At 44.1% G+C, this 27,512-nt stretch overlaps 3 protein-coding genes across 12 annotated transcripts in view; 2 read left to right on the forward strand and 1 right to left on the reverse strand.

Annotated features, from left to right (window-relative positions):
* Positions 1–3,115, forward strand: part of RASSF5 (Ras association domain family member 5) — a 122,721-nt gene extending 119,606 nt beyond the window's left edge. For 5 of the 6 annotated variants that reach the window (XM_039534438.1, XM_039534435.1, XM_039534439.1 and 2 more), the window contains one exon: positions 106–605. In XM_039534438.1, coding sequence (XP_039390372.1) covers positions 106–258 — 153 coding nt within the window. In that variant the 3' untranslated portion in view covers positions 259–605. Of the gene's footprint in view, positions 1–105; positions 606–1,674 lie in introns of those variants that run through there. The other variant, XM_039534436.1, reaches the window with a different exon arrangement.
* A 540-nt stretch (positions 3,116–3,655) lies between these two features.
* EIF2D (eukaryotic translation initiation factor 2D) lies at positions 3,656–27,489 on the reverse strand. 4 transcript variants are annotated; one of them, XM_039534426.1, is made up of 15 exons: positions 26,970–27,489; positions 24,183–24,373; positions 21,185–21,268; positions 17,069–17,159; positions 15,693–15,800; positions 14,175–14,464; positions 11,311–11,428; positions 10,288–10,333; positions 9,152–9,255; positions 6,638–6,796; positions 5,920–6,009; positions 5,465–5,560; positions 4,841–4,961; positions 4,028–4,202; positions 3,656–3,921 (listed from the first exon to the last, which is right to left on the reverse strand). In XM_039534426.1, exons 1-15 carry the CDS (start codon positions 27,023–27,025, stop codon positions 3,851–3,853), a joined length of 1,800 nt encoding a protein of 599 aa, XP_039390360.1. In that variant the 5' UTR covers positions 27,026–27,489; the 3' UTR covers positions 3,656–3,850. The 4 variants fall into 4 exon arrangements, with proteins under 4 accessions (XP_039390360.1, XP_039390363.1, XP_039390362.1 ...); XM_039534429.1 differs by lacking the exons at positions 21,185–21,268; positions 24,183–24,373; positions 26,970–27,489 and adding an exon at positions 19,060–19,613; XM_039534428.1 differs by lacking the exons at positions 21,185–21,268; positions 24,183–24,373; positions 26,970–27,489 and adding an exon at positions 18,860–18,944.
* DYRK3 (dual specificity tyrosine phosphorylation regulated kinase 3) overlaps positions 13,337–27,512 on the forward strand; it is a 33,531-nt gene continuing 19,355 nt past the window's right edge. Inside the window, exons 1-2 of one of the 2 annotated variants that reach the window (XM_039534431.1) lie at positions 13,337–13,353; positions 14,527–14,656. The gene's annotated coding sequence lies outside the window, so the exon portion shown is untranslated. Of the gene's footprint in view, positions 13,354–14,506; positions 14,657–27,512 lie in introns of those variants that run through there. The other variant, XM_039534433.1, reaches the window with a different exon arrangement.

Below are 27,512 nucleotides of genomic sequence, written 5' to 3' on the forward strand. Positions count from 1 at the left end.
ATGAGCACTCAGCTGCACAATACACCACCACAGTGTGTATGTTACAGGCAAGCAGAGATAGTATTCTGTCTGCTCATCTCACGACTGTTTTTGCTTTCTTTGCAGTGGGATGCATTCTCTATCCCAGAGCTACAAAATTTCTTAATGATACTGGACAGAGAGGAAAAAGACAAAATTCAGCAAGTACAAAAGAAGTACAGCAAGTTTAAACAAAGACTGGAGGAGACTTTGAAAGAAGCAGGAGGAAAACCTGGATAACCAAACAAAGCATGTATAGTACCAGACTAAACTAGATATTTTTTAAAAGAAGAGTCTTCTCAGGACACCTCAGATTTGTCTGACCCTTTCTCCCTGTTCCTCTGACTGAGGAATGATGCACCCCACAAAGAGACAAGCGTTGCATTTCTTTTCCCTCAGACATTATCGCTGGATCACAGCCAGTCAGTAAAGAATGGAAAGCCTCGATTTAAATCTGCAGGCCCTCGATAAACCAAATAGAGCTGCTGCGTAGCTTTCAGTTGTCGCATTGAGTCACCAAGCAGGGAAACTTCACGGCAACAGCTGAATGTTAAATAGGAATATCTACTGGGTAATTGTGTTGGGCAGGATAGAACTGCATTTCTTTCACCCTCCTCCTGCCACCTTGCCTGTTGGCTTTGTTTTAAGATGCGGCGGCTGCCTTGTTTGTGGTTGTTGTGTTGTGTAGTTCCGTCATTTCATAAGTTAGGTGGCGCCACAGGAAGCGACAGGGGTTGGTTGCACCAGCTCATGTGCATGTTGCAGCTGTCGTTGGTGCCAAAACAGATTGTTGCACAATTCTAAGATATCTACTGAAACATAAAAAGTCAGGTGCCAAGAAGGCTCCAAGTCCACCATAGTCTTTCCAGTAGGTTTTACTGGGATTTTAGATTACCTTTTTTTAAAAATTCCCTAGAATTAAGGTTAAGTTGGATGAGAGTGAAATTAGGATTGTTTGGTCAGCCAGTCTCTGCCTGGGAGCAAATGTTCCCTGCTGCTGAGTGGGGCTATTCTGTGTATTGCCAGTTTCCTACTCAGGGACCAATGTTTTACAGATTTACTCCTTTTACATGCAAGATGGTTGAGGTAGGAACAGGGATGATGGTTTAGTTTGTGCTCCAGTTTTGAAGGGTTCTAATCTCCAGCCATGCAGAGGAACAGCAACTGCCCAGCCTCCTGCAGCTTGTCTCCCATTACCGTCTCACCTCCTGTCCTTGCACCCTCACCCAACCACCCACAGAGCCTCCCCATCCTCCCACTGTCTTCCTTCTGCACGTAGACAAGAGGCTGCTAGGTTCCCTATATGACTACCAGCCTGCCACGTGTGGTGCTTAGAGCTGGGAGAATGCAACAAGAATGTCCTTACTCACCATTCTCTCTCAGAGCAACAGCTTAGCCTTTTACAGATAGATATTGTTGCAGTTGGAGACAACACAGTTACTGCTATTAATCCAGTCCTAGCTCCTGGTTACACACACCTCCATGTGGCTGGTGTAAGGTTCCCCATGTTAAGGACTCCAACTTAAAAATTATACTTCTATCTGGAAAGCTTTAAGGTGTTACTTTAAACAGGTTATTTTTCCAGCGTTTCCTCTTAATGCATTGGATTACGCACTTTGCATGTAGTCGGTTTCACTCTTTCCCTTATCTGCATAGATCCTTCGCACAGCAACAAAGGGATGTGTGAAAAGGAAGGAAACCCGATGGTAAAGCCATGAAAAGGGGTAGGTGCAGCTGGAACACCTGAAATGACTTTAAACTGACTACCTGAGTTGAAAGCATCCCTTGAAACTTGTTACATGGCGAAATAATTCCACTTCAGAGGTCCGGGTCCACTCGATGCAAAGTGATGACAGAAGGCAATTTTAAGAGTCTCAGATTTACCTCAGTGCCTTTTTTTAAGTGTAAAATCTTTACTGTAAAGCTAATGAGGATCATCGGTTGGGAAGGGCTTTTCTGAAAGGCCTCAGTCACTTTCCCTCTGCCTGTTCTCTGAAGTACTATAAGTATGAAGCTGATTTTGTGGGGGGAGGAAGGAATGGTCAGTTCCCCCCCCCAAGGTGACTATATGCTTGTTTTTGTTTGTTTCCAGTTTTAAACGGGAGAAAGTGACTGCACCGCTTAGCAAGCCCGCCACCATGTCGAGACGCCACTTTGTGTCACAGCTGGTAGCTTACGTTTTAGCTAGTAGCATAGACAGGCTTGATAATAGGGCTGCAGGGCAGGGAAAGGCACCTAGCTGTACTGTATTCCTTCCCCAGGTGACCTTTAACAACCATGAGGTAGCAGCGCAGGCTTTGTGGGTGTTTGCCCACTTGTAAAAATGGGGAGAATACTTACTGACCTCACAGTGTACTTGTGAAGTCAGTAAGTAGCACTTAGTGCTTCAGCCCTTGAAAGCACTATGTACAAATATTGACTGAGCAGAAAGAAGCACACTGTAAAATGTCATTGGTTCTGAGAAGCAAGATCCAGATTGTTTTTAATTTCATCTCATCTTGCTGGCTAGAAGTTTTATGGGTGTTTTTACTGATTTTTTTTTTCCAGCGACCATCCCACACTCTGGACCCCTAGCATGTCTTTAACGTTTTGTAGAAGGCATGGCTTCTTATGCAATTATGGTGAATGCTGCTGAAAACCTCCTGCAAAGAGGGAGGGCTGTTTTTGTTGGCTATGGGGCATTTAAAGAGAAAAACCTTGAAATTCTGATGCAAAGCACAGTCAAGTGACCTGTGCCAAAGGCACAAGCTTTAGACATTAGCAAAGGCCCCCTTCCTTCAGATGCGCAAAATACTGCTGGCAGTGCCTTTGGTTAGTATTGTGTTGCCTACTGTATGTGTGAAATTTTTTTGTCAGCTGTACAACCTGTAAAAACTATGTATAGAATGGAATAGTAAAGCTTCTGTGGCACAGTGAAATGCATTTTTGCAATGCTGTAATTTATTTTTACTACTCCCTCTTAATTCTGTGGTATTTTTAAAAGTCACTCAGCTTTTATGAAAGTTCTGCAACTTGGTTCAGATGCAAACAGTGTAAGAGAGAGATAATAAAAGAGTCAATGATAAAGAGGAATTGTGTCTGTTCCATTTAAAGTTGTCTGGTGCCCTCGTGTGGTGTTCAGTGTTTAAAGGGGATCTGAGTGTAAGGTCATTAGTGTTTATAAAACACATTAACTTCAATAAGGGAAAAGCTTTAGTCAGCAGTTTATAAAAGACTGTATGAAGCTCATTGCAAGAGCAGAGCCTTAAATAAACAGTCCTTTTGTATTTACACCAGATTCTTCAATTAGTTGCAGGAGTGGGGTCCAATGTGGTTTATTACACTGTTAAAGCTCAATAAAGGGGAGGAGAAAACCTAGTTTATTTTTCACAGCTAGTGTGTGGTATTAATAATCCCTGGAAAGATTCATTTCAAAGGGATGCTGACAACTGAAAATATGTTTTTAAAACTACAAGAGGTATAAATTCTAGGCCATGATGTGCTGGAATAGGCTTTGTTTAGTTGTTAGACTGCTTTCATTAACCAAAAAGAAGCATAGTAAACATATGCAATCATGCAAATTCAGCATGTTAACGATTAGCTTACAAGCTAGCAATTTGGTGACACATTGGAATGCTTTAGTAAAATATCTGGAAGATGACGACATTTGAGAGTTTTATTTTAAAAAATTTGAACAGCTGAAGCAATTACATTCTTTGGATGAAATCCTGGCCCCATGAAAGTCAACAGCAGAACTCCCATCAACTTAAATGGGGCCAGGATTTCACCCCTCAGCCAGAGGCAGAACTGGTTATAAATAATGAGATTTGAATATTTCTTACACTAGACATATTTACTTCTTCCGGCTAAGCTTTGGAGCCTTCTCCAGCCCTTGAATATATTTCCGCTGTAGCTGGTATTCCTCTGCAATATAATGAAGAGTCCAACTTAAGTACATCCCAGAGCTAGATTTTATAATCAAAACATTTACCTCTTATAACTGACACCGTCCATGTCGGCTCAAACTTACCGAGCAGCAACTTGGCAAGATGGTTGATTTGGTTGCCTTGGATCTGGACCTGGACTCTGTCCTTTGCCCCAGGTAGTGTGTGAATAGTGGCGCTGGCCTGTACTCTTTGCTGGAGAGTGTTGGCAACTAATTGCGGGTCTAGGCCATACAGTTCAAGATTCTTAATAATGGTCACCTGTGGATTTTTGCCATTGTCATAAGATGTTCACTTCATGGATTAACACCACCTACATAGCAGCAGCAGTCATGACCCTGTCCTGCTTTTCTGATTAGAACTGGGCATTAAGGGTTTCCCCATTAGTGCCACCTCATAGGCTCATGTACAAAATCTCCAACTGATTCAGTACAATCTGTTCTAATTTATAACCCCCCTCCACCTATATACACACACACACGAAAAGCATAGCTGCAGGCAAAATATCAAAGAATTCCCCCCACAAACAATCATTTGTTTGCACTTAAACACAATGTGATGTGCTTGACATTCCAGGGTCTTCAGAAAACATGCTTGATCATTTCTGTGCCAGGGCTGTGTTAAGAATTTTAACATCTTTAATGCACTCTAATCCTTCGAGTTCTAACCTGCAGCATTGAGTGACAGCCGGTGCTCGTTAGCACAGAACTACACCAGAGTCCTGGGCCAAGTTGTAGCAGTTTCCCAGCTGCCCAGGCTACTATGACCCACCCCCACCCACTTCTCCTCCACAAAGGGCAAGACTGGCTATGCAGAAGCCTCAAACTCCAGCATGGACTAAGATCCAACGAGGAGTTAATCGTCCACACCTCTTCCCTATCATCTCTCTCTGCCTTTACCTTTTTATTGGATGATCTCTGCGCTATGGTTATGTCAATGGGATCAAGGTTTCCTTTCCTCACAATGGGTTCATGTCCAAAAAACGTCACCTGATGGTAAGGCTGCAGTTGTTCCAGACACCTGAGAAAGGTATGGCTTGAGTTTAGTTTGTCAGACACAGCAGGATGGACATTATGAAATCTGGGATTCCACAGATATGTAGACCATAGGAGGGATCAAGGGTCTCAAAGTTCTGAACACATGTTTAAGGCCGTTCTTAAATTTATATTAGGATGGGTTCGAGGACAGATTTGTATTGTGTGTGTACGTACATAGATTGCATACACAGCACTAGGTTCTGTTAGACTTGCCTTGTGAATGCTTATCAAAAAAGTTATCCATTTTTAAATTACATTTTTAGGTTATTAGTCATTTGCAAGGTGGCAAGAAAAGAAAGAATGGAACTTACACTTTCTTAGCAATATCTACTAAACTCATTACAAATTAAGGTTTATTTGTAGGTATTTTTATGTTGACAATAAGGAAGCCACTGCCTGCTACATGGCTTTGCATCATGTAGTAGTCTTAAGTGCTAACTCTGAATCTTTGCAAATGTTAAAGCAGAGTCATGAAACATTAGTCACCTGCTCAGGAGATCATCCCATTTGAGCTTCGAGATCTCGTCTTGCTCCCATTTATCCAACAGGCAGTCGCACAAGATTGGATTCACCTTTACAAAGCTGTAATAAAACAAGCTGATTAGATGCGAGCCTGCCCCATCTCTTCCCAGAGATGTGAAAATACAGCATATGTTCTCTGCCAAGCATGCCACCATTTGTCATTGTTTCCATGACCTGCTCATGAGTAATGGTGGATTTAGTTCAGCTCCCTAACAGGTAGTGACTGATTAACTTAAAAGCTACACTGGCCTCCACACAAGTCCAGTGCACTTGTGCTGTAGTTTGGTTACACTGACCAAATTACATGTTAATTTTTTAAAATATTCCTTGCTACTCAAACAGCAATAAATTAACCTTTTGCACTGCACTCAGCTTGACTAGTGAAAATAGATGCACAAATAAGATTCACTTCTACTCACTTCTTGTTTGTTTCATCAACCAGCTCATTAGTCTTTACATAGCTGATGATGATATTTCTCACATCGCTGCTGGAGAGGATGCTGCCTTTCCTATAGGAGGAGGAAATGGTTACTGTGTTGAATTAAGAAATCAGATGTTCATATTAACATTTGGTACTTCTAGAGTAGCTTGCATTCTGAGGACCATGGGCTGTTTAAATTACAGCATGCTGCTCCAGCCCTGTCTTAAGTCACCTCCGTCCCCACCTTGGGCTGAAAGTTGTGCAGCACAGACTCTTACCCCAGAGGGGATAACAAGGCAGCTGTTTAACAGTACATGACAATTCTTCTCCTAAACTGCTGTGTAGTCAGGTAGAACACACTGTATCCCCTTGAAAATTCAAAGGGAGCTGACATAAGTAGACTGTAAATACCTGATCTGGAATGGGGCCAGGTCACCTGAGTTATCACACCTATACTGGTGAACAGTGCTAAGGAATTCTCTGGTGACTAAGCATCAGGGCCTCAATCGTTCCTCTCATCCCAGCTGCGTCACCAGCAACAGCCAAGTGCTCCTAGCTGCATGCTCTAACATTGCTTCAGTACTGAGCAATGGAAGGTGCTGACGACTTATCACCATTCCCTTTAGCACCTGGCATAGGTCTTCCCTCTACATCTCCTATCGGAATGCTGGCTTAGCAGGACAATTATGGTTTGATCCTATCTTCCTAGCACTTACTTGTGTCCCGACTCCTGGAAAAGCAGAGCCATTTTGGCTGAGACGCCATAGAGTGGTATGATTTCAGGAGCATGGTACAGCTGCTCTCCGTCTCCACATTTACTCTCTGGGGCAGTTGACACAGCAGAGAACACTTCAGGGACAACAAATGACCTAATGCTGAAATGCAACAGGGAAAACATCAGGGAGCTCAGTTTCACAATTATTTCCTGGGTGAGAAAGTATTGGTGACTGTTTAGCTCTTACATTAGCCTCCAGCTTCTCAGCAGTGTAATAGTCCTCCCACAACAGACACACTGGTTCACACCCTCTCCCCCCCTTCCTGTCTACACACTACAACTGGCTACAGGTGCAGGCCTGGCTGATGCACCTGACCCTAGTGTCCTCTGTATGGTGCCCAATTTTAAGAACCAGCAGCAATGGTCAGGATTTTAAATCAGGAGGTAAAAAAGGGTTTGGACTGCACAAGCATCCTGACTTGCCTTGCTAATACCCAGCACAGCTCCTCAGCCCATGCTTGGGTCCTAGACTCCAGAACAGTTTCCCAGTTACTTGAAACATACACTGTTTTAAAGAGAAAGCCAAAGTGGCTTCAGGTACTAACCTGCCCCTAAATCCCAATGTCAGGTTTGTGGGGTTTACAAGTGTATTTTCCTTATTCCGTCTTCAAATTTCTCCCTCTTTTTCTGTATGAAAGAGACACCCCTCCCACACACACACACGTGAAAGTGACTGTACATGAATTGCTACCAAATACCCAAAGTGTACTAAAGAGGTAGGAACTTTTTTTTCCTCTAATCTCTTGCTGTGAAAGGTTCAGGGGGTACTCATAGCAACAGCTGTCCATGTGATTAAGAATATCCATATTAACAAGAATACCATCATAGCTGAAGTGCTGCAATCCCTACTGGGTAAAAGTAAAACCTCAGACACACAAGTGTGGCACTTTAAAGTAGATGGAGTTCAGACAGACAACTGGGAAATGACCAGTTTTGAAAGAGGAGGACACAAGAGAGACTAGGAAACATCAAGGGCAAGTGCTGAATTTCAGTCTGCTAAATAAATATGCCAAGTCTCAGCTAATCAGAGCTCTGTTCTTGCTTCCCAGCATCAGAGACTGCAGCCCTGGATCCTGTGCTTGGAGGTAGAGAGACTTGGTGAGTTGCAGGTTTGGTGTGTCAGCAGGTCACATGTCTGGGGTTTTAGACTCCTAAACAGGGCAGGTGAGACACCCTGTTTGTGAGCATAAGACTTGAACCCCCGGGTCTTCAATCAGACCCAATGTTTGAAGTCTGAGTAATGCAAAAGGTGGACCCCAGGAATGACAATTCATTTAAATCAGGGCTCTGCTCCACCAATATTTGGAGAGTCTTTAGGGATGGCTCTTCACCACAAGGAAACAACTGTGGTGACTGCCTTGGACGTGCTATGTTTTCCTTTCTGCCACACACACACACACACACGAGATTTCTGATGCTTTAAATCCCAGCCGCGGCCGGGAATCAGAGGGCTCTGGGCTGCAAATTTCAACACTGCATTGCAGGGAGCCCAGAGCCTTTTAGACAACCTGCATGCAGGGAATCAGAGGGCTCTGGGCTGCCCGCTTAATGAGGATGTTGAAAAATTATTCAGGAGCTGCAGAAAATACCTGACAGCGAGACGTCGAGCTCAGTCTGTTTAGCTAATCCAAAAGACTAAGAGGTGACTTGATGAGCATCTCTAAGTACTTTCATGGGGAGAAAATACCTGGTACTAAAAGACTTTTTAATCTGGTGGAGAAAGGCAGCACAAAAGTCAATGGTTGCCAGCTGAAGCCAGACAAATTGAAATTGGAAATAAGGCACAAATGTTTACCAGGGAGTGTGATTAGCCACTGAAACAAACTACAAAGGGAAGTGGTGGATTCTTCATCTCTTGAGGTCCTCAAATTAAGACTGGATGAATGCCCTTCTGGAAGATAGGCTTTAACCAAACAAGTTGTGAAGCTCAATAATGGGATACCTGGGTGAAATTTAATAGCTTGTATTATGCAGGAGGTCAGAATGAAAGCGTTAATGGTCCCTTCTGGCCTTAAACTATCAAAAATCTACAGTAATAGCACTTGGTGTGGCTCTTTCATCTAGATGTGTCACTTTACAATCAAATCTCACCCTTGTGAAGCAGACATTAGATGAGGCTCTGTGCCTCAGTTTCCCCATCTGTAAATTGGGGATGATGTTACTTATCTCCTGTGTAAAGTGCTTCATATTCTAGGATTCAGAAGTGCTACATAGGAGCTCGGATAGACCAGTTCACCTACCTCTTGAGTGGACTATTTTACACTATACAAGACCCCCTACATAACAGTTTAGGGCAAGTAAAGAATATAAGGGCCATTTAAATGGGGAATTGAGGTAGACAGACTAACTACCTGAGGTGAAATTTGGTTGCCATCCCTAACTCATATGAAAAAAAGCAGCGAGATCACAACATTTTACATCTCTACCAACTTCAGTGCCATTTATAACAACTTACTCAGAGTGTTTCCAGTCTATATGCACAATACTCTCCACCCCTTTGTTCAGCTCCTTCACTTGTACAATCTTCTGCTGCTGCATGTACTGCAGGAACTTGGAGAGCTGAAGGGGAAACATCAGGCACGTTGAAATTTGTGTTCATGCTGCCCAAGCCATCCAGTCTCTGCTTTGGGAGCTGCACAATTATCTCAGTAAGTCACAAAACCAACTCCTCAGCTCCATAAATGTAACAACCCCATGGCAGTATTTTGCATGCTCAGTGCAGTCTAGGGTTGAGAGCAAGACACCAAGGGTTCCATTACTGGCTCTGCAACTGATTTGTTTTGTGACCTTCTTAGGGCCACCTACTACTCCCAGCTGACAACATTTTAATTCCTTGCTCTAGCCTATGAGAGATCAATTGCTAAAATCATGTTAGCACTGAAGAGGAAAACAGCAGGATGGTAGAGTATCCCAGCAGGGAAGGATCAGCTTGCAGTTAAGGCACTCAAGGAGATCTGGGTTCAAATTCCCACCTCTGTGACAGATAGAGTGTGACCGTGGACCAATCACCACTTCTCTTTGTGGCTCAGTTTCCTGTCTGTAAAACAGGAATAATCAAACTTTCTAAGGGCTTGTCTACACCTGAAATGCTACAGCAGGACAGCTGCAGCACTTCAGTGTAAACACCATCTACACCCACCGGCACAGGTAATCCCACTCCGAGAGGCGGTAGCTAAAACAACAGAATAATTCTTCCATCAACCTAGTGCTATCTACGCTGGGGATTAGGTCAGTTTAACTACACCACTTCTGAGCAACATGGTCAAGCTGACTTAATTTTCTAGTGTAGACCAAGCCTAAATTCCTTGGGGACGATCTCCTAGTCTGTGTATGGACAGTACCTAGCAAAATGGATCCCCAGTTTTGATTGGTGTTCCCCTAACACAAAATAGTATAGACAGAGCTAGCAATATTTGATGGACCCATACAAATGATTTCAGGACAAGTTAGTCTACCAAGGTGATACTGAACAAGTGATGAGAGAAAAGAATACAATCCATGTCTTTGGGAAGGGCTTCTTTACAAGGGGGCCTAAGAACTTTACCAGTTTTTTTTTTTAAATATATAAACGTAAATATCAAGAAATCTCACCTTCTTGTAGCTTGATTTCTTTATGTCTAATTGTTGTCCTTCTGGGCTACAAACAGATTAAACAATTAAACCTTTAAGATACAACAAATAGCTGGAACTAAGGAAAAACATTTGATGTTTGGCAAGATTAACAATAAATGCAGTTTTCAAGAATCTCTGTGCTAAAAGCTTCTTCGTGGTTTGAATATGAATTGCACATGGGAAAGCGGCTTTAAATGTTGTATTTGAGATAATGGTTCTGTTTTGTAATCGGCAGAGGCAATGCTGATATTCCAGTGTGTTAGGTGTAACACCACCGGGGGCATGTCTGTAACATACAGTGGTTTCCTAACTTTTTTCTGCCAAGGACCCGTTGGCATCTGACTAACCTTCCCAATCAGTTGTTAGGCATAAGTTTCATGATCTTATTTTTTTTCTATTAGGTTAGTTTATTATTTATTTAAAAAATAGACTCACAAAGGAACCAGAAGTAAACAGTCTGCAGTTATTACATCCCCCTTATTTTCACATAAACTATGATTTGTGGTGTAGTCCTGAATGGGCACTACCAGAATGCCCCCACTGGCACGATCTCTCACACATGGTGTGTGCAAGGTCATGGTGCACAGACGATGCTACGTTGAGAACAAAATAGCATCCTCCATGGAGCAGAAGTGCTGGAATGCTGTTCTGACCCCACTGCAGTACTCCTCAAGGGACATACCCACCCACCATAACCCATGGCAGAACCCCAGCGGGCCGGGAACCACTGATAGTGTTTTTAAATGTGAACTAATTGCCAATGGCCATTTGAAGAGGGAAATTGAGGGAGACAATCTTGGAACAAACACTTGCAGAGTCCAGGGTAGGATGTATAAACTTGTTAGCCAACTTGAGTTGATTGGCAATCAAATGAATTGAACTCTAGTGTAAACATTCACCATAAACACCTGAATTACATGAAAGGCAGCAGCTTCATCCTAAATATCTCACTGTCCCACAGCAATTTCATTTAAACCCACGGATGGTCGTCTTATCACATACCAGCATGAGAACATATGGTTGCGCAGGAAGGTGCTGGTCAGTAGAGGGAGCTCTGACTTCTTCACTTTACATTTTAAGGCATGAAAAAAACATTGATGCAGTAACTCATCCATTCGCTCTGTAGAAACACAAACATTTCTAATGGGTCTCTGTGCAGAAAGGGAGATCGTGCTCACACGAATGATTTCTCATTCATCTGGACCTTTATTTTTGTACTGATTCCTCTGAGTTTGCACCTTACAATGTTAAATCATTTTGATTTACGCACTACGTTCACCACATCTAAACAGCAAGAATGGGAGCCAGGATCTTGTACGTTCTAATCCTAGTGCTGATACCAACTCTCCGTTGTGGCTTTGGGATAGTCACTTGGGGAAACCTTGGGCACAAGGTTTCCCCATCTGTAAAATAAGGATAATAGTGTTCACCTCCTACTCTCCCCCTCTCCAGGGTTTTATCTAGATTAAAGTAGGAAGATCAAAGGTCTAAGAGTTATTATGAAGTGGAACTGAGTCTAATTATATAAATCTGTTTTAAATACAATTCCCTTTAACATATCATAGGCCAAATTCTGACTTTCACCATGCTTATTGCCTAGCCCTACTGCAGCCTGTTAAACGGGGAGCCACTTCTCAGACTTCACTCAGGTGGGCTGTTTTCCCTCTGTGAACTCGGGCACACGGAGCCTGCAATCCTGTGAAGAGCACTTTCCCAAAGTGGTTTGTTTGCAGTGCACTGTCGGTTTGGAGTTCACGTACATAGATCATTTCTACAGAGCGCTGCTTCTAGTTTAAGATTCCAAAAACGGCACTCCTGACTAACCAGGAATTACTGTTTTGAGCCCAGAAAGGGACACTTATTGTAAGACGTGCTCCAGAAAAGCCTCACACTAGGCAACTTTTGCTCAGGGGAAGCAGCTTTTACAAATATGGACCTTTAGGCTGAAATTCTCAATTTAAAAAGTGCACAGTCCCAGAGAAGCTTTTTCCTCCTAACGGGATACTGGAATCGCTTACATCTGAGACCAGCTTGGCTGCAAAATTATTATTAGCTCCCCCTGTAGTCCCATCTTGGGCTCACCTTATCTACTCAAGAGGTAGGAGTGTCTCTGTTTAAGCACTGGAATGGGTTACCCAGGGAGGTGGCGGAATCTCCTTCCTTAGGGGTTTTTAAGGCCAGGCTTGACAAAGCCCTGGCTGGGATGATTTAGTTGGGGATTGGTCCTGCTTTGAGCAGGGGGTTGGACTAGATGACCTCCTGAGGTCCCTTCCAACCCTGATATTCTATATTCTTATCACCACCTACTTTGGCAACATTTGTGAAGCTCGTCATGCCAAAAAAACCTCACTGGATTGAATATATCATCTATACCATGTCATGAACTACACTACTTGAACACTAAGTTTTCTGCAGTATGCCAGAGGGTGCTTTCTAAAGCACACCATCACCCAGGGTATCCTTTGAGCATGGAACCTTCAGCGCTGCTCTCACAACCATTACATTTAGCTTAATTCATAAATCTCTCAAAGCGCTTTAACAAAGATAAGTATCATTATCCTCATTATACAGATGGGGAAATGGAGGTGCAAGGAGAAGTGAATCGCCCACAGTCACGTAGTAGGTGAGTGGCAGAGCCAGGAACAGAATCCACATCTCCTCTCAAGTCAATGCTCTAATCATTCAAACGCATCTCATAACACAAGCGGAACCAAAAGAGGGAAGTTTTGGTACTATACTGAAAGACTGTCACGTTGTCAGCTCCAGCAGCTTCAAGCAAAACAGTTTCATAGAGCCCAGACCACACAGCTTGCTGAGAACCTTCACCTCACTGAAGCCAAGGAGAAGTCAGCCCACCGAGACACATGCTCAGCAGCTAAGGCACGAGGTTGCTGCTGAATTGCTGCCAGCCCATCAACTAACAGGCAAATCCCTGGGAGAGCCAAGAGACTGAACATAAGAACGGCCATACTGGGTCAGACCAAAGGTCCATCTAGCCCACTGTCCATCTTCTGATAGTGGCTTCAGAGGGAATGAGCAGAACAGGTAATAATCAAGCGATCTATCCCATCACCCATTCCCAGCTTCTGGCAAACTGGCTAGGGACACCATCCCAACTAATAGCCACTAATGGACCTATTCGCCATGAATTTATCTAATTCTTTTTTGAACCCGATTATAGTCTTGGCCTTCACAACATCCTCTGGCAAAGAGTTTCATGGCTGACTGGGCGTTGTGTGAAAAAAAATACTTCCTTTTGTTTGCTTTAAACCTGCTGCCTATTAATTTCATTTGGTGACCGCTAGTTCTTGCATTATGAGAGTAAATAACACTTCCTTATTTACTTTCTCCACACCGGTCATGATTTTATAGACCTCTGTCATCTCCTCCCTTAATCGTCTCTTTTCCAAGCTGAAAAGTCCCAGTCTTATTAATCTCTCCTCACACAGAAGCTGTTCCATACCCCTAATCATTTTGGTTACCCTTTTCTGAACCTTTTCCAGTTCTAATGTATATTTTTGGAGATGGGGCGACCACATCTGCACGCAATATTCATGGAATACTCAGTGAGGAAAGGGAGGTGTTTATAGGTCAGCATGGTATCCAAGGAGCCACATTATGCACGCAATGATTTCTGTATGAGTGCCCTGGCTCACAGCAGTCACTACAGGGCTTTTGAAAGGATTGCAGGCTCTGTGTCCCTCCACTGATCAAGAACTGGGCAGCCGCTCTCAGTACAAGCTGAAGTATTTGTAAGGCTTGCTACGGCTAGTCAAGTAACAGGAACACATGGGAATCTAATACAGAAGTGACAGCTACAGAAGATCACAGGCACACAACTTGGTTTCATTTTCATGCTGTAGTACCTTGTGGAGTTCTGCCATCTTCCGTTTCCGGCTGAAACTCGGCGATATCTTCAGCCATTTCTGCAGCTCCAGTCTCACCAGGTTCCTCCTCCTCCATGAGCTTCGCACAGCCATCTCCCTCCTGCAGGCTCAAATTGCCAATGTCCATTTGTAGTGACGGGGCAATGCAGAGGTCGCTGTCAAGCTCCGGTCCCTTCTCGTCTTTGTCATCGTCATCAGGGCTTTCCAACTCCGCAGGCTCTGCTACCAAGGGAGCTATTGTGGGTGGGTAAGACTTGTCTCCAAATCCCCTTTAAAAACAACAAAAAGCATAACGCAGCTTTATTGATGGTTCTTTACTCTCTTGATACAGGATGGTTCCCCGTATCGCTGTGAAGCCTCCTGTGCTGAAAAGCCTGGCCAGTCCCCGCTAACTGTTACAAAATCATGGAGCTAGAAAAATACAGATCCATCAAGTGATGAAGAACCCACCACACTCCTAGGTAAGTAAGTTGTTCCCCTGGATAACTATCCTTGCTGTGAGACGTCTGTACCTTATTTCTAGTCTAAATTTGGCTTCTAGCCATTGGGACTCATTCATTTAGCAGACAAAGGCATAGAGTCCTCTATTTTCAGAAATCTTCTCCCCACATAGGTACTTCTAGACTCATCAAGCCACTTCTTATCCTTCTTTTCCATAAGCTAAGTAGGCTGAACTTTTGAAGCCTCTCACTATAAGGCGGGTTTTTCAGCTGATGGGGTTTTTGGTGTTTTGCAGCTACTAGCCAGCCCAAAAGCAGGCCAGTCAGGATCCCAGGTCCACTCAGAGGCAACTTGTCACTGCCAAGCCTACAGCATGTCATGTTTTTGCTGTCCCCAAATACTCCATTTTGATTTTTAAAACCCCTTGTGGTCAAACTGGTGCCCATGATAAGCACCAGACTGTTAGTCCAGGAGGCTCAAGTCCTTTGTTTATCCACACAACAGGAATAACACAATCAGCAGCAGTGCAAACTTCTCCCACACCTTGCCTTAACTCTAATCGGTGGCTTTGTCCTACCAGAGCTGAGAGGGCAGTGGAGTCTCCATGGCTCATTCAGGTCTGGGCCTCCCACCTGTAACTCGGAACAAGGAGGGCGGCTAGTGCCAGGCGGGATGGCGGGTTTTGATAGGAGTATTTGAACATCAGGGACTGGAGTGAGACACACCCATGTCCAATTCATTTCGCGTAGGCCAAACAGCCATCCAATGGCATTACATTTTGACCCCAGGCATGATCTTAACCCTGTCCTGATTTATTGCAGTAGCCCTTTTGTCTGGACTAATTCAGCCTGCCTACCTTTGCACCTTTTCCTGTCAACATGTGTGGTTGTAGGTTATTGTGGCATTCCATGAACTCTCTCACCTCTCACAGCTGAGCTCACAGTGAGGGTAAATTTGTAGGGCCAATTACAACAACAGGTTCCAGGTAGTATTTCCGATCCAGTACTCACTTATCTCATTTTCTAAGACACACTGAACTCTTGTCTGCACACTCACCATAAGTGGTCTGTGTAAGCATGCAGCACGGTGAAGCCCTTCCCCTTCATTCCGGCGGCCAGCATCTCTGCAGTGGACATGGTAGCGACTCCTACTGCTACCGGGGCTCTGAGAAAACAGCATCAGAGTGGGAAATAGCTAAATTTTCATGACACCTGGAACACATGATTCCTAAGCCACTGTAGCACATTAGCTTTCTTTCGCAATGTCCTTGATAAGGGAGGCTAATTACTATCCTATGACAGTTTTACACTGAATCTATTCTTTACATTCTGCAATTTCAAGTCATCAGGATATCTTCTATGTTCACCCACTCCTCTCTAATATGCAAGGTCTTCTCCCAATACTACCCCACATGAATTGTCACTGGACAGCCACCCTTTCTTAACGTAATTTTCTTTTTGCTAGAAGCTGGGATTGGACAACAGGGGATGTATCACTCAAAAGTTGACCTGATCTATTCGTTCCCTCTGAGGCATCTGGTACCAGACACTGTCAGAAGCAGGGTGGATAAAAATCAGTGATTGATATATATATATAAAATCAGATTGTTTACATAAAATGCTTTTTGAGGAAAAAACATATCTAAAGATGAAACCTACATCTATCTCTGAGTTGTGAAGAATATGTATTAAGGTTATAACCACCACCAAGAATGAACTTTTATGTAGAAATCCATGATTAAATTGAGTCTTCCTGACTAGTGATTTAAATTATGATTTAAATCAAAGCCACCCTGGTCAGAAGACAGGATACCAGGTTAAATAGACCATTGGTCTGACCCAGAATGGCCATTCTTATGTACTGGGTGAGCCGGCTACCTACCTGCCTTTCTCCTTAGGAGGAGACTAATTTACAAGGTTGCAAAGAGCACTCAAAACAACATTTGGGAAAAAAAATTGAATTTACAGGATTTAGGCATTCTTTTAAATTTGTAAAAGTGTTCTGCTTTCACAAAACAAAAACCAACCAACCCATCCCAACAACACTGGTAAATTCTGTGGTCCCTGCCCCACATACTTCAGAGGAGAAATTAGCCCATTTCCAAGAGAAAATCTAAGCAGAATTTCATTGTTTTGTTAAAAATGCTCCTATTTCAAAACACAACCCTCAACATTGAAGAAAAATCTTATATTTATTTGAATGTTGTGCATTTTATGATTCAAAACCATTCAATTTGCAAAATTTTCCACCAAAAGCGAAATCTGGAGGACACTAATGATTATGCCACAGCAAAATTGTAAATAGTTTTTGCAGAATTTCCCCAAATCAGAGTCTGCCTTCATATTTTGTTTCTCCTAATCCCTCTCAAAATCCTCACATAAAAATGCAACTTTTCTTCCCTCACTGTAAGAGAAACTATAGATAAATTGTACCTGTTTCCCACCAGGGTGATGGCACAGAGAGTTCCCTGCTGTACCTGAGGAAGACCACAAGATGGCACCATAACTCCTGGCAGCATTAGATCTGAGATAAAACAGTAAAGAGCCATTAGTATCTGCTCTGCTTTAAAGAACAGTTGCAAGCCAGTGACTACAACAGACCCAGAACTCAACTGTGCATCATAGGCTCTATACTGAGAGCACTAGAGGACATTCGCTTTCCGTTCAAGTGGCAGGGACCTGTGCCTTTGGAACAAGAGGATCTGCATTCTGCCCCAGCTGTGTAAGGGAAGATTTGCATGGCCAGGAAGTGCCTTGTCAGCTGTGCACTGCCAGGTGGCTGCAGATTTTATCAGGTTAGAGCAGTGATCCTCAAACCTATTTGATCGGACCCCCCTTCTTTGCATCTGTCGTCATTTTATGCCGTCCCCCAAATACACCTCTTCTGCTCCCAGCCCTTCTGTTATTCAGCAAAAAGACAACCCTGGTAACAGTCAAGCACATGCCAGGTAAAACACAATCTCCTGTATGTCTGCTATCAAGTTAACACTTTCCAGTTTCCTTCCAGAATTGGGTGGGATAACCAGCCTGATTCAGGAGGGTATTGAGCCACCCTCATGTCCCAAACGGTACGAGACACAGCTGAGTGTCTGCTCAGCAACTGGTAATGTCAGGGTCAAAGGGACCATTAGCAGGAAGAGGTGAACTCTATGTAAAGGACCAACTGAGTAACTTGGCAGTAAGTTTGTTTGCTACCACAAGGGAAACTAGTCCTGTCCCACCTCCAACCCCCAGAGGAGCCTGGTTTCTAGCAGAAGACAATGGCTTCCTTCCAGCCATTTTTCTTGGCTCAGAATGACATTTTCTAGGCTGATTCGTTACATTTCAGTGCAGTGTGGAAATCAAGTACTTTCCTTAAAATACAGTCCTAACATAGCTGTGGTATTTGCACTAAGCAGGTTGATTTTTCATTTCTCTGCAAATAACATCACTTCCCTTTTGTGACACACAGGAAAACAGGATTTTCAGAGAACTACAAGGTAAATGATTTGCCCAGGTTCTCAAAGCACATCAGCAGACAAGCATGGAATTAAAACCCAGGAGCCCTGACTCTCAGACCTTCCTTTTCTATCTCACTAGACCAAACTCCTCAAGATCCCAGGAGGCCCGCCTTCCAGACTCCTGCCCAAAAACCCTTAGAATGCACCAAACAATTCAGCGAAGCAATGGCAGAGGCTGTTAGAAAATCTGCCATGTGCCACTTAGCTTTAAGGCTCAGAGCCAAGGCAATTTTCATTGAGGTGCTTTAAAAATTGATTAGCAGGATCAACTTAAATCTAAACAAGCAAGCCAGAAGCTAATGAATGAAGTGCAGCCACCACTTAGGTTACTTACACTTGAAAATACCTCACCCTTCTATACACAGTCTAAAGAGTAGGGATGGGGAGGGAGGACCTACAAAACCATCTTACCATCCTATTAAAATAGAAACAACACACAGATCCAAAAGAGGCCCATAGGCCCAGATCCAGAAAAGATATTTAAGTTCCAAACTTCTGTTGAAATCAATGGAAGTCAAGAGCCTAAATACCTTTATGGATCTGGATCACAGCTTCTTATCTAAAACAATCCTGCTGACAAAGGCAAAGCTACTTTGAATCGTGCGCACCGTACAGAGTATTTTCCATATGGAAGAAGATTCCCTTCCCCTAATATCTCTGAGCTGGCCCCTCATCATGGATTCAAAAGTAAAGCTCTCCACCAAAAGCTTCTAATTCTGCACACCGATGCTGCAAGAAAACAGGGCTCCAACAGTCTGCCAGGAGCCCATCCAGTACATTACTGTTAAAAGGCTTCATTCAACCTGGTTGTTAAATTAAATTACAAAGCAGGAAAGCTTTGGGCATCTAAACTGACCCCATATATTTAAAATAAGGGCATAGGAAAAGGAGAGGGAGGAATAAAGGAGTGTGTTTCCAGCTAACTTTTTTCTCCTTCAGCCTCCTAGTAGGTTCTAGCTTCTTCTACAAGCCAGTGCAAGCCCCTTAGTGTACTGCCCTCAGAGTGCAGAGGTGATTACCTAATTAGCCCCAGCTGGGCCAGCCCTGCTAACCTGACAGTGCCTGCACTGAGGGCAGCTGTGACCTTTCCTCTGCACGGGACACAGTGTTAACCCTCTTCTTGCCAAATACAGCATTGCAACATTCCCCTCGTAGATTACAAGGGTTGCCTGCCTCAGATATTGACCATGGATGGAGGCAAGGAACAGGACTCGACAGCTGAGTGGTCTGATCTGACTAGACACTTTGGAATACTGCACGCCCCTCACTCCCCAGCATCATGGATTTTTATACACACACAGAAGCAAACCCTTTTTTTTTTCCCTCCCATTTACCACTACAACAGCTTTCATCAAATTTAAACACTGCGATATGCATCCAACTCTGGCTCCCAAACTGGGATTGATTTGTGAAATTCCTGGGCAAGGGAAGGAGCTGCACAAAGGTCTCAGTGCTGCAGGATGAAGTAAATAACATATCAGAACAGATCTAGCAAATGATAATGGCAAAAAACACCTGGCTGGATGCTTAGAGCCCAACAAAGAGATAATACAGATATCAGAGTAGCAGCCGTGTTAGTCTGTTGATTGGACTTTTCCAGTTGGTATGCGTACTTTCACCTTTTCATGTTCTCTGTATGTATAAATATCTCCTGTCTGTGAGTTCCATTCTATGCATCCGAAGAAGTGAGCTGTAGCCCACGAAAGCTCATGCTGAAATAAATTTGTTAGTCTCTAAGGTGCCACAAGTACTCCTGTTCTTTTTGCAGATAATAGAGTGGCCCTGCCTTGGCTTTACCACAACACTTGTCTCCCTGCTCCCAAACTCCAGGCTACTGCAAAGTCTCACCCCCTTTCCAGAGGCTTCTGCATCATTGTCTCTCTGCCCCTCCCTTCTGCTATGACGGCTACTGTCTCCAGGGCCACCCTCTCATCTTGGGCTCTGGCTCAGAGGTCAGTTGAGGCCACCTGGTTGCCAAGGGAGACCAGAGACCTGAATCCCACTTTAATCAGCCTCCCTCTCCTACCAACAGGACCTTCTCCATGCAAACTAGGTCGCTGCAGGTCAGTGGCTAGGCCCACTCCTCAGCTGTCGATCTCTGTGCCAGGCCACAGGCCCCTTGGCTAGAAAGCAGAGCGCCTCAAGTGCCACTGCAGCCCTGCTTCCACCTGAGGCAGGCTATGTGGTGGGAGACAGGCATCCCCCTTCTAGACACACATCCCCACACACGCTGAGAAGAAAAGCCTTCAGATTCTGATCGGGTTTAGGTTTGAGGTCACACAGCTCTCATGAGCAGTTATGAGATTTCAGCTCAGAATGACATGACTCATGAGTCCAAATGGCATCTACAGCGGATTCTGGAAAACCAGACACCCTTCCTGTTCTGGAGCTGACCCACAGCCAAATCACAGGGCTGAGTTCAGAGCCAAGGGTTTGAACATAACCCCCCACGTGACATGCACAATCCAAAATGTAGAGGGTGGGGGATCAGCTCTGAGACTGCAGCCGGGGCCCATCTCTAACACAGGCACACACAGTGGCATTTGCTTACACTGAATTTGGATAGAGATGCCCCCTAATGCAAAGCAAAATGAAAGCAGCTAAACTGAGTTGCCCTGTGAAAGTTAATCACAACAAACGCTACAGAATGAGGAAACAAGTACTTCTAGTATCCCAGTTAATGGCTGTTAAATCAATACCTTTCTAACCAATGCATGAGGAGCAACGACAGGCAAAATTCCAACTCTAGCGCCATCGGATGGGAAGGGTCAATGCATTTGAACAGATTGACCTATATATTATATTTAGTTCACAAACTGTATTTGTGGCTAATTGGTTTTCCTTTTTAAGGAGCCAAAATAAAAACACACCACACTTTCAGTGCATCCTTGTGAACAGCGAGTTTCTGCTTTTTTTTTTTAAAAAAGCAAATCTTAAAATCTTGTCCTGCACTAGAAAAATTAGCTTAAAAAGGTACAGATCCAGAAGAACTAATTTCCGAAGGCAACTGACGCATGTATCACAAAGTAATGAGTTTTGATTCGCTTACCTGCTCCTCCTGCTAGTCTCTGTAGCACAGGGGGCCATGTTGAGAATGCTGGAAGAAGATCTGGATAGGACCACAGAGTATAAACTGTCCAAAAGAAAACTGATTTTAAAAACATGGCATTACAGATGTCTCTAGCTGTTGCTTCTCGCCATCTTCAAGCCCCTGTAATACAATTACAGCAGCACACCCTTGACTGTAACTAGCCGGATTCTTCTCTCACATGGATGGTCAACAAATCAGGCTGCACAGCCCAGCAGCATCAAAACAACAAGCCAGTAGCTACTCACAACGAACAAACTAAAATGCTAATGTTTCAGTTTCAAGCTTCCAATGGATTTTAATAAAGGATGGATAGATGATCTATGGCTATCTTGACACTGCCTTCTTTAAATCAACGATGCTTTGACCTGAATTGTTATAATAACATAGGAGAGCCACTGAGCGGGCAGAGAAAAATGATGGAACCGCATATTGCATCAGGGCAATTCAGTTTTTTCACGCACAGAATTCCACATAAAGAAGGTTGAACTTCATACTCATGGCAGTTGTGCCTTACAGTAAGTGGGCCAGAAAGGAAGGATGGTCCGGAAGTAGCCTAGGATCTGGGAGACTTGGGTTTAAGTCCCTCTTCCACCCCAGACTTCCTGTGTGATCCTGGGCAAGTCACCTCTCTGTGCCTCAGTTTCCTATCTGTACAATAGGGGATAATACTGCCCTACATCACAAGGGTATTGTAAGGATAAATACATTAAAGCATGTGAGGTGCTCAGATACCACAGTAATGGTGTGTACAAGTACCTTGAATAGATGGGCATGCACAGAACTAGTAGGAGAGTTTTATGTCTGAGGCCTGGTCTACACTAGGCACAGTGCACCTGACCGCTCTGGACAGCATTCTCAACTCGGATGCACTGGCCAGGTAGAGCTCATCAGCACAGTTAACAATGCAGTCTCCTGAGAATCGAAAAGAGCCCCAGCATGGATGGATCTGATCGCTATATGGGGAGATGATTCAGTGCAAATGAAAAAAAAAAAAAAGAATTTCTAGGCTATGATGACTAAAGGCCCAAGCAGGGGACTGCACAGTGTGCAGAGAGAAAAAAAAGGAGAGCAGACAAGCCAGAAAGAAAAAAAAAAAAAAAATGGAAGGTCGGGGCAGGGAAAAAAACATGCGCTTCTATGCTGAGCTGCATGCAATTTAGGGCCATGTCTGAGGATTATGCAGGACGGGAAGATGAAGAGGAAGAAGAAGAGCAACTATTGCAGAGAAATGACCCTGGAAGGGAGCTCTGGTGAGTGTACCTTTGCAAATAGCAAACAGTGTTTTAAGTTTGTTAACATGTCCGGAGATTGAGAGAAATCCTCCAGGACATCTCGATGAGCGCTCCTGTAGGTACTCCAGAAGCCTTTGCAGAAGGTTTCTGGGCAATCTTGTTCTGTTATCCTCAGCAAAGTGATATCGTTCAGGATAACCTGGTTAAAAATCAGGAATTTAAGTAAGGGGTGGCCATTTTGATCTTTTCTGTTTGGTCAGGACAAGCAGTGGGTGGGGGGGGAGGTTGTTGATTTAGCAGGAGCTAGCGTGGTATTAGCCATGCGTTGGGTAAATCACTGAGACAGGGCTTACCATGGCCGCATGCAAGCTGAATCCTGATGCCTGGACCTGTGTCTGTGAGATCTGTAACCCCAGAGATGCAAGCAGTCACTATTAAGATGAAAAAAATCACATGTGCTATGTAAGGTGAATAGTGCTTTTCACTGTGAAAGAGTATAACCATTGTTCTGTAAAATGTATCTTTCTAAATATTTATCTCCCTCATGCAGCTCCTCCATCCCAAAGGCTAGCACAGATAAGGCGGAGAAAAAGAAGACGCGAGATGAGATGTTCTCAGATATTATGGAATGAAAGAGCTCATCTGAATGAGTGGAAGGTTTCGGTTTTCAGTTTCAACAACAGGAGTGAGGCCAGTGGAGGACAGGAGGGGAGGGAGTGAGGAGGAGGAGGAGGAGAGATGAGAGGAGGGGGCAGGGCAGGAAGAGAAAAAAAAAAGGCGGGGGGCAGGAGAAGATCAGGTGGCGGGATGCAACTCTGGGGCTGCTGCGTGATCAAACTGACATGCAGCAGGATCACAGAGTGCCACTGCCCCCTATAAACCACCTCCCCCTCACCATGTTCCTTAGCCTCCTCACCATAATGAAAAATAAAAAATTAATGCTTTTAATGAGAGTGACTTTATTTGCATAAGTAAGCTGTACTCGTGTTCAACAAACACAGCAGTCACACAGATGTGGAGAATACAGCAAGCAGCAATAACATAGGGGACATTGGTTTGGCTGAGGTCTAAATGCACATTCCACCACCATTCTGCACTTGCTCAGCCTGTAATTGAACAGATCCTGACCACTGTCCAGGCTGCCTGTGTTGGCTTCATGAGCCATGGCATCAACATCCCCAACTGTTATTTTCTGGTCTGGGAGAAAAGTCCCTGCTGCAGCCGTTTAAACAGAGTAGTGCTTCTGAATACGCGAGCATCATGAACCCTCCTGGCCATCAAGATGGGGGATATGGGTTCCATCTATCCCCCCCACAGTTAGGAATCCCATTGCAGCAAAGCCATCCACTATGGCCTGCACGTTTCTCAATGGATAGAATCTGCCCCATTACCATCAGGATGAGATAATTCTGTGTCCACGCCCTCATCACTGTCATCGGTCCTGGTTCAGCATACTACTGAGAGTGCGCGAGGGTTAAAAAATCCACCGATTGCGGTATGGAGCTGAGCAGGGTCCATGCTTGATTTTTGCCCCATCAGGCACTGGGATTCAACCCGGAAATGCCCACCACCGATTTAATGTGTTTAGTGTGGCCACGCACACTCGATTTTATAAAATCTGTTTTACAAAACCGGTTTATGCAAATTCGGAATAGTCCCGTAGTGTAGACGTACCCTGAGAGGCAGGAGGGGTTGGGAAAGATATTCCATTTCATGACTCATACCTGTTGGATATAGGGTTTTCTCCATTTCAAAAAGGACCGGGTTCCTGTTGTTGGCATACACCATGACCGCATCCCCTTTGTGAGCATACAGTTTGACTACGTTGAGTTCCTCTCTGTTTGGAACAAGTTCTGACAGCTGTTCACTGCTGAGGGCGGGAAAAGCTGCTGCAACATCAGTCCGCAGTTTCCTCCTGTAAAGACAAATCTGTGCTAAGCAAAAGTAAGGGTTTTGTTTGTTTGTTTGTTTTAATTTTTTTAAAAGGACAGGGTACAGGCAGAGATTAGTCATGTCTAAGGAGACGTGGGATCCTAGCTATGCAGTGGTTCTCAACCTGGGCTACGTGTACCCCTGGGGGTGCGCAGAGGTCTTCCGGGGGCACATCAACTCATCTAGATATTTGCCTAGTTTTACAACAGGCTACATAAAAAGCACTAGCAAAGTCCCTACAAACTAAAATTGCACGCAGACAAAATGAGAACGTAAGCAATTTTTCAGTAACTCTGCTGTGATGCGTTTGTTTGTTCATGTCTGGTTTTGTAAGCAAGTAGTTTTTAAGTGAGGTGAAACTTGGGGGTACTCAAGACAAATCAGACTCCTGAAAGGGGTACAGTAGTCTGGAAAGGTTGAGAACCACTGTGTTCGAGGCATTTAGCTATCAGTTCATTTCTTATGTCTCACTCATGGCACTGGGTGGCAGCAGCAAGATGGCAGACACGCAGCAGCACTGCTTTAGTGACTGCAGGATCCACTCCCTCTGCTCGCCCCCCCAGTTCCGTTCACATTTTGCCTCATGCTCATTCACGTCACACTCCATCTGCTCTGAAGAAGGGCTTCAGCCTGCAACAGTCACAAACAACATACAATTCTACATCAGCAAAGCTGCCAGTGAAAATGCATCTATCTGAAGATGGAGGGCCTGATTCGCCGTTGTCATGAACCTTTGTGGGGTCATTCACACCAGCACAAAGTGGGTGTAAAACGTGAGAAAATCAGACTGGTAAAATTCTACACTCACTTTGCACGGGTGTAAGTGACAACACAAACGTACACAGCAATAGTGAACTGGGACCCCAAGCCTTCTTTCGGGTAAAGGCTATTGGTTAACTTAGGCTATGTCTTCACTGCTAAAAAGGTATGTGTTTACTGTGAGATAGCTAACTCAAGACAGGTTTCAGATGGGTAGCTGTGTTAGTCTGTATCAGCAAAAACAGCTAGGAGTCCTTACCAAGTGCAGGGTCAGTGCTAACGAGGCCAATTCAATTAGGGTGGATGTGGCCCATTTCCAACAGTTGACAAAAAGGGGTGAATATCAGAGTGAAAATTCTTTTTTTGTAGTGACCCAGCCCCTCTGTCTTTATTCAGACCTAATTTGATGGTGTCAAGTTTGCAAATTAAATTCCAGTTCTGCAGTTTCTCATTGAAGTCTGTTTTTGAAGGTTTTTTTGTTGAAGAATGGCCACTTAAGTCTGTTATTGAGTGTCCAGGGAGACTGAAGTGCTCTCCTACTGGATTTTTAATGTTACAATTCTTGATGTCAGATTTGTGTCCATTTATTCTTTTGCACAGAGGCTCTCTGGTTTGGCCAATGTACATGGCAGAGGGGCATTGCTGGCACATGAAGGCATATATCAGAGTGGTAGATGTGCAGGTGAACAAGCCCCTGATGGTATGGTTGATGGGGTTAGATCCTATGATCATGTCTAAGGCAACTCCCATCTTTTCATGTGCTGTATATTTATATCTGCCTACTGTATTTTCCACTCCATGCATCTGATTAAATGGGTTTTAGCCCACAAAAGCTTATGCCCAAATAAATTTGTTAGTCTCTAAAATGCCACAAGGACGCTTCGTTGTTTTAACTCAAGACAGTTACCTCAATGTCAAATCCTAGCAGAGACAAGGCCTAGGTGGTTTTAAACTATAGAGTAGCTCCTCTATGTCATCCCCATGCCTCCCACCGGATAAGTTATTGATATAAAAACATTTTTTAAATTTTAACTGAAGATGCCTTCACAGCGAACACTAGTACTGACTGAACTTCGTGAATGCTAGCTTTGTGCTGCAAGGCTCTTCATGGACTTGGTTTGTATTATTACAAATATTTAAAGTATGCAGTCCCAGGATAGTATGGGGACGAGGTAATATCTTTAATTGGACCAACTTCTGTAGAGCTCTGTGTAAACTCAAAAGCTTGTCTCTTACCAACAGAAGTTGGTCCAATAAAAGCTATTACCTCACCCACCTTGTGTTTCAAATATTTTAAGTGTTACTATGTTCACTGTAGCATCATACTAAATATTACAAATAGACTTCCAAAGGCTAGCAGAACTATGATAAGGGAAGTTGCCCTGCTAAAAGAAAGAAAGCCTTCAAATTTTGCCTCACAACATGACTCAGAAACTGCCACATTATTCAAAGCCCATCTGTTTCACAGCTACTGTGTAACCTGTCCTTGGGTGCATTCCATCTGGCAACGCTTGTATACCAATGCTACAGAAAAAGAATCCACTTCACTTATTTGGAAGGAGATACATTGCAGACTCTCAGGAATGGCATTTAAGCAATAATAAAAAAGCCTCCCCCTCTTGTGAGGCAGGATATTGCTGTCTGCTCTTCAGCAAGATGTAAAATCTGACTCATGCCTCTTAGAGATCACTCCTGTTTAAGCTTGTAAAAGCATGTGACTGCACCTGACTTAAGGAAACAAAGCAGGAGGCGGCAAGTCATGCTAGCCACCCTAAAAACCTCACCGTGGGCCTGGAGTGACATTAACACAACTCACTCACCTATCAGACCCTTTGATGGCAGTGTTGGATTTCACCCTGAAGGCCTTGGAAAACATGATCCACTCCAAAGGGGGGCTTCACGCCCTTCGGCTCTGCCCCCAAAACCCCGGCAGGCCGAGAGGCGCTGGGCCAGCCGTGCAGCTAGGATGCTAGAAAGGCGAAAGCATGAGTTAAGCCCCAGGATTGCAGCGCTCCGGCTTCATTGCATGGAAGCAGCCATGTTGCAGTCCTGCAGCAAAAAGAGCCCGTGTGGCAACACGCAGCTGCTTTCTGCTGCTTCCTCTGCAATGGCCAAGCTGTCTAATGCCTGCTGGGCGAGGGAGGCTGAGCCTGCCAGCGCGTACACACGCGTGAGTAACTGTGCCTACAGAAGTAGTGCTACTGGAGTCAATGGGACCGCTGCCGTACGCAAACTACTCATGAGTACAAAGACCATTGCAGCCCGGTTAAGTTTGCAGACACCAAAACATTTGGAAGACGCATCACAGAGAGCCGGGCTGCTGCTGGAGTGGCAGGACGAAATCAGCGTCTCAGCGTTCATTA

This window comes from Mauremys reevesii, linkage group 4, assembly GCF_016161935.1.
Source record: "Mauremys reevesii isolate NIE-2019 linkage group 4, ASM1616193v1, whole genome shotgun sequence".
NCBI lineage: Eukaryota > Metazoa > Chordata > Testudines > Geoemydidae > Mauremys > Mauremys reevesii.